Source organism: Triticum dicoccoides, chromosome 1B (genome assembly GCF_002162155.2).
Source record: "Triticum dicoccoides isolate Atlit2015 ecotype Zavitan chromosome 1B, WEW_v2.0, whole genome shotgun sequence".
NCBI lineage: Eukaryota > Viridiplantae > Streptophyta > Magnoliopsida > Poales > Poaceae > Triticum > Triticum dicoccoides.
Window position 1 is genome coordinate 358150976 of NC_041381.1, and position 7139 is coordinate 358158114.

The following is a 7139-nucleotide window of genomic DNA, read 5'->3' on the forward strand; positions in this document are numbered from 1 at the left end:
AAGCTTGCCATACGAGAAGAAGTCCATCACATCAAGGTGGCCGACACTGTAGAGATGCCAAACACACGGACCAGCTAGACAACCAGTGCTAGTCCTGGAGCCTAACTACAATTGGAGAATGTGTGTGGAATTTACCGATCTCAACAGGCTTGTCCCAAAGATCCATACCCTTTCCCACAGATCGATGATATAGTCGACTTGTCTTTTGGATGTGAGTACCTTTGCTTGCTGGACTCATACCGAGGATACGAATATATCATCAAGTGAGTATGAAATCGGAAGGTGAAGAAAAAACATCGTCAGCACACCGTCCGAAGCTGATGCACATTCTTGAAGATACTCCCCTTGGTTGGATCCTCTGCTTCCCATTCAAAAGAGGAACATGATCTTTATCTCACTGCTAAAGCAACCAATGATATCTTGAGAGGCATCACTGAGTAGGGGTTGGAAAGTATCTCATCATTTGAGTGCGGTCATGGGATATGGAAGGAAATTCGAGACATCTACGAGTTTCCTAATGATCACCTTCATCATCCTCAAAATCAAGTAATGGTGAGATCAGTGGGGAAGAAGGTGGGTATACAAAGGTTTTCCTAAAATCTACCTATTACTGTCAATTTGTACGCCTTTAAATGATCAAGAATGATATGTGCACAGTTTTCTGTGTTTAATGATTGCGGGTGTATTTTACTCCAAATAAATATCTATAGGTGTTATCTTGTAAGAAGTAAAGTTGTGTTCGAATATGTCTACGGACTTAATTTTTCTTCCTACTGCAGCATGCTCTTTCATTTGAAGCGATGCCCAATTATGTGGAGGACAAGGGGTTAGGATCCTACTATACTGTACGTTCACTGCCATGTGTCCACATATCATATATAGTACTGCCCCTGTAGTAATACAGAGGATCTCGACCCCATCTCAAGGACTCCTTGCAACTTTCCAATTCTTCAAGAGTCGTAGATGCTAACTATCGTTGTTATAAATCTGACAGTAAGGGAGATGTATGAACGAAGCTTGATCTACCGAGGCATAAATGAGTGATACAAGAGATTATACAGGTTCAGGCCCCTTAGTGGTGGAGGTAATAACCCTAATCCATGTGTGGGTGTTCTTGCATATAATTGTGTATATGGATTAGAAAGAACTAGTCATGAACCCGTGCAGCTGCACGGGCTAGAAATAAAGTATACAAATTTTAGAATACCATATTGTTAATAAGACTAATTTTCTTCCGTATGTAGTCACTTGTTGAAATCTTTAGAAAGACAAATATAGGAACGGAGGGAGTACATGAGAAGACAAAATTGACTTCATGGAATTACTGGTTCAAAATACTTGTTCAACCCTACAATGCAATACTCTAGTTATGTCACATCCTATGAATTAAGGTTTACTACGCATACACGTTATTATTATTATTGTGTGCATCAATTTCTTTTTGAGTAAAATTAGGATTTGTAGCCACTCTCTATTACAAAGAAGTTGATTTTTGTTAGGCATGTCGCTTCTGCCCTTTAGTTTCAACTTGGAAAATAATTTTCTAAGCAAGAAAATATATGATGCATAATATATGGAGTATACACAACAATCATATATAGGTAAGGAACAACAAACCATCCACATTATATAGTTTTATTTGCGGGGAAGTAATGACATTCTAGTCTTACAGTTTTTACCTGCCTTTAGAATTGTGTGTTCCAAAGAGGGCTTACTTTTTATATTGTTCCCCAAAACAAATGGCAATAACAAAAAGGTTGAAAATAACAGAAATATTATAACTGACCAATTTCCAACAATTAGAACTTATTATGTCATGGAAAGGAGAAAAAAAGTATTAAGAATTGTAATAAATGTGTAGTCAACATAACTTCCGCTCTGTTTCCTTTTCAGCGAACTATATGCCCTAAAGAGACAATGGCCCGTCATTTATAGTCAACCTTCAACATCGCTCAATAATGATAATAAAAAACTTGCCATTGCTGCGGACAAACTCTTTAAAGTTGCCCATATGTTTGCAAAATGTATACAAAGTACATATCTTACAGTATTGGAGCAAAAACAATGGAAAATTCTTATTGTTTCTAGAAGCGACTGGAAGTAAAATGCAATTAAATGAAGAACTACATCTTTCAGATATTGTTTACTTTCAGCTTGGAGGAGTGAGATATCGGAGCACATAGACAACGAATTCTGGTAATGTTTTTTTATGATGGGGCTTCCAATAATGGCTATGCAGAGTATCAAACTGGTCTGATTACCACCCATGCAAAAAATATATATCTCACTACAGATGTGAGGCAGTAAATTACGTGTTTTCATGTGAAGATGTTCAATTTGAGGCCACGGTAGACATCTCTCAGCGAAAGTACAACAAAAATATATTGATAATAACTGTCTTGATTCCACGAAACTGTTGGATGAGATCTTACCAAATTACCACAATTTTGTGAGGAGTAAAAAATTAGGAGCTACTGAGGTAACGAACTCTGGCTTGGGTTTATGAATAACGTTCCTAGCATAGAAAGTACAATATTTTCTGTCGATGAAGGTAATAAAAAGAGAGGTAACCACGACGAACAACCCATTAGAGTAATTAGTTGGAAGATGTAACATGTCAATATGTAGCTTGACTGTAAGCGGCTGGCCAGCACAGTAGGCAAGACATAATTGGCTACCACTGTTGATGATGTATGCATCCCATGAAGATTGTGAGAAGAGTAGTAGTGCATTGAAAGAAGGTTCGGGAATGGGGAGTTAGATCAGATGATACCTATAGTGATTGGAAATTCGGGTTTCCTGAGAGGGCTAATGCAACCATAATGGAAATCCTGGTCATTGAGGTCTACCAACATCAAAAAATTATGTAAATGCTGAAAGTTTTAGCATTGAGTAATGTCCAAAAGGTTCTCTGTTTTTTACAAACAGGAATGTGATTTGAAATAAGCATGTAGGTGTGAAGAATCAACCATAGACGAATTTGATCAGTACATGACATACAGAGGAACTACTACATCTACCCGAAGTCAAAATCTTCAGTGCTAGCTTTCAACACTGTCGTAATTACATACAACAAAGGAAGCTAGTATAATTCTGTAATGTCAGACACTATATATAGAAGATTCTATTAAATACTTATATTGTTGGATCAACTAATAAAAGAAATCCACAAATCTAGAAGCAGAATAGACCAACATCATCTCCGAAGATTTTACATGTAGTACTCTTCCCCCTTTTCCTCCCTGATAAAAAGAAGAAGCTAGAAGTAGAATGGACTCGAGTTGTTCCGTGATAAAAAAAGATTAAGCTCCAGATTAGCGATTGATACTTTCGATCAAATTTGAAGTACCTAAAAGTGAAGACATGAATGTGTGACATAGTTGGCGGAATTTCATACTGTAGTTAGTTATCCTTTTTTTTGTTTCTAGATGAACAAAAGGTCTTGTACATAATAGTATACAAACAAAAAGTGTGGATACCATAAGGTACAGTCATGAAACAATGTATTGTGTAATTTCATTTATATTAGGCAAGCTTTATTCATCTATCATCTGCAATGTAAAAGGCATGTTCGCTTCCTCTTCTTTATATGACGGACAAATCAAGTAGCCAGAAAATCACTTCTGCTCTAATCTGTACTAATGAACACTACTTAAAAAGCATCTGATTAAATCCAGCTATTAGAAAAATATTATAACATAACCACATCATTCATGTTCTTATCCATGTAGAAGCCTATCTGTAATTTGTTTTGCATCATATTGTAGATATCTATGCTTTACGTGTAATTAGCAAATTATAGATGACAATGGATCCAAAGGAATAGAAGGCAATAAAATAAATACCATACCTTGAATTTGGTCGGCTGTTTGCAGGGCATCACGAGTATGTCTTGCTGTTAGACAAAAGCACCAGTCGAGCTGGCCGAGGAAATCAAATAGCTCAGGCTCTGATACGTGAGTGTGGTTCCTCCTTTCCGGCTGATCGAAAAGCTAGCTTGTCTTGGATCCAGCAGCCTACCTTCAAAGCCAAATTGCATACTCTTGTGTCTGAAGTCAAGCCAAGCATGTACGTGCCTATGGGCCGGCCATGCAGCCGTGCATGTAGTATTGATTATAGGATACATCATGCAGCCTTGCCTAATCAATTCAAATCTGATGCCCACATCATGTAGGCGTGCTAGCTTGCGATGGGAAAGGACAGCATGCAGTCCCGCATGGGAGGCCGTCCACTCCAGTCAAGGTGGCACTTCCGCCTCAATGAAACTTCAAAGTCGAGGATTCCACGGCTCAACACAGCCTTTCCTCCATCAAGTGTCGACAGTAGCTCCTTCATCCTCCCCCAGTCCTCCTCCATAGCCGTGCCACCAGATTGCTGTACCATGCAAATTTAAAGGCTATAGCAGGAGATTTATAGGTTTGAAGGGAAGGGGCTGCGAGTACCTAGATTGGATCATAATTTTGCTTCAGATGTGTGGCGGCAGGGATGGAGCCCGAGGATGGTAGGGAGATCCGATGCGGCGAGAGTTCAGGTGTGCGGGAGATGTGCGTCGGGGGGGTTTGAGGAGGATTCTGAGGATGCCGTAGGTAATGCATATCCAATGGTTAAAGGCTGCTAACACGTAGATCTAACGGTGAATTAGTTTTTTTTTATTTTGAGGAAATAGGTGGGATAGTAGGCCAGGACTCCCGAGCCATCAGACGGCTATAAATTGTTAATAAGTAGATCGGATGGACAATACAATTAGTTTTCTAGGATTAACGTGGAGGCTCTATTAGTGCTTCCGATTAGTAAATATAAGATATAAGATGTGATTGAGTTCGCGCGCAAAAGAGGAGATCCCCTGCTAGTTATATAGGGATGGTATTGGCCAGGTTTACAACAGTCGGGTGTGTTATGAAATAGTTAATGTGGAGTGAAAACTGCCCATTAACTATGCACTAGAAACTCTCACTTGATGGCTTTTGTTGTAATTGCAGGGGAATGGTGCTGTTGAAACGTCTGCTTTATTGCAGAGTAATGTTTGCGCACTAAATCCCAGCTGGATGAGCACCCTTGGCCTGCCGGTGGTAAAGTGGTAATAACCTCGTCACTAACCTCGGTAGGATTGAATGTTACAAACTTTTGTTTATTTTGCATCAGTTGTAATAATTTTTAAAAAATCAGTTATGCCTTGTAACCCCTAAAAAAGGGCCATGTGTGGGGAATTTTAGCTTTAACTTAAGCAAATATTCCCCACAACCTAAACCTATCCACGGCGCTCGTACTCCTCTGTTATTGAAATATATCGAATCCGGACAGTTAATATCACTAGATCAACACACACCACATCTAGCACACTTTTTTTAACAAATCTAGCACACTTTTTGTGCGTGCATGCATACACCATGTTTCTACTGCGGGCAAGTCGGGATGGGGATGCCGCAGGAGGTGAGGGTCTTGCGGGCGGTGGGGCTGTTGATGTAGAAGGAATACGCCGGGTTGCTCGCGTACTTGCAGAGGCAGCCTTGTTGCGCCTTCAGGTTCGAGCAGCACGACGCCGACGGCTCCGCCCCGCCGATGATCGCCGCCGCGCACACGATCAGCTTCCCCGCATCGCAGTCCTGTGCTGCCACCGACGGCGGGCCGACCACCACCAGAGCTAGCAGCGCGCACATGGCCACCGCCGCCACCCTAGCCATGGTCTTCGATCTAGCTCCGACTTCTCCAACAACAACCTTCTCCGGACTCGGGTGTGACTGTCAGATCGATGCAGTTGGTGGCACAAGAGGAGCGTTGCTCGTATTTATAGGCGGGAGAGTGAGCGCCTCAAGGAATTTGGTAGGCAATGCATCCCGCGTGAGTTGTGTGCTTAGCTGTGAAGTCTTTGGAGTATACGCTTCACCTCAGGCGTTGCCCGCGCCAGAATTTCCTAGCTATTACTAATGTGCCATTTTTACCTCCAGACATTATTACCGTACATATAAACCTGGGAGGCATTCATTGGTAGTACTCCCTCTGTTCACTTTTGTAAGTCGTTTAGGACAGCTGAGATTGAACTGTTTTAGGTGTTGTCTTAAATGTCTAAATGGTCTTACAAAATTGAACAGAGGGAGTAATGATAATTGGAAATGGATGACTTAGGCGGAACCTGTGATTACAGACAGTCGGCAATGCATCATTAATTCTGCGGAATTGCCTCACATACGGGATGATTTATTTTTTTCAGTTTTGTATGCGTACGGGATGATTTTACTTCAATGCCTTGTGAGGAACAAGTATTATCTCATATGTATCTGCCGAGTAAAGTCTGTTTTAAACCTTATAAACTTATCCGACCCATCAAAATTGAACTCTCTATGTGTGCCAACTCATCTACAAAGGTTTTCGGCCCATGATGGAGTATTTATATATACTATAGCCCAGCAAAAAATAGGTAAAAAATACAAAAGAATTAAAGAAAAGAAATAAGAGGCCCATCGGATAGCTAGCTAGCGACCCTTGATCGATTAGCAAACACGAAGGAGAGCTCCTATGCGCCGCTCATTGCCGCGAATTGTCGAGCGGATGCACAGGCGCGTCTCCAGCTGGGCCGGCCCATTAGCGCAACGCAGTGAAAAAATCGCAAAAAAAAACTGCTCAAGGGAGGGATCGAACCAGGGGCCTCCTTCTATGTACACACGGGCCTAGCCAACACGATAGATAAGCTTTCTTGGTTTACTATGGCGCGCGAACCTAAAAGGTAATGTAAATCCAAACATTTTGTCAAATTCCGAACGCGAACATTATTTTGGAAAAGTGTTTTTTAAAAACGAACACTTTTCAAACTTTAGAAGAAAAACTAAAAAGCTTGAACTTTTTTTGAATATGTGAACAAAGTTTTGATAAAATGAACACTTTTAAAATCCTGATCATTTTTTTTGAATTTAGAGAACAAAATTCGAACATGAACATTTTTTAAAGCACGAACATTTTTTGAATCTTGAGAACAAATTTTGAAATGGAGAAAAAATTTGGGAGCGCGGACAATTTTTTAAAGCATGAACATTTTTTTGAATCTTGAGAACAAATTTTGAAACGAAGAACAAATTTTTTTAAAGCACGAACATTTTTTGAATATTGAGAGCAAATTTTGAAATGGAAAACAAATTTGACAAATC

At 40.2% G+C, this 7139-nt stretch overlaps 1 protein-coding gene across 1 annotated transcript; it reads right to left on the minus strand.

Annotated features, from left to right (window-relative positions):
- Positions 1-5176: 5176 nt before the first annotated feature.
- Positions 5177-5738, minus strand: LOC119305193 (non-specific lipid-transfer protein 2P-like). Its single transcript, XM_037581784.1, has one exon. It carries the CDS (start codon positions 5679-5681, stop codon positions 5394-5396), a length of 288 nt encoding a protein of 95 aa, XP_037437681.1. The 5' UTR covers positions 5682-5738; the 3' UTR covers positions 5177-5393.
- Between the last annotated feature and the right edge of the window lie 1401 nt (positions 5739-7139).

What these genes read in the sequence shown, in the direction of transcription:
- LOC119305193 (XM_037581784.1), bottom strand. Translation starts at nt 5,681, where the DNA reads ATGGCTAGGGTGGCGGCGGTGGCCATGTGCGCGCTGCTAGCTCTGGTG.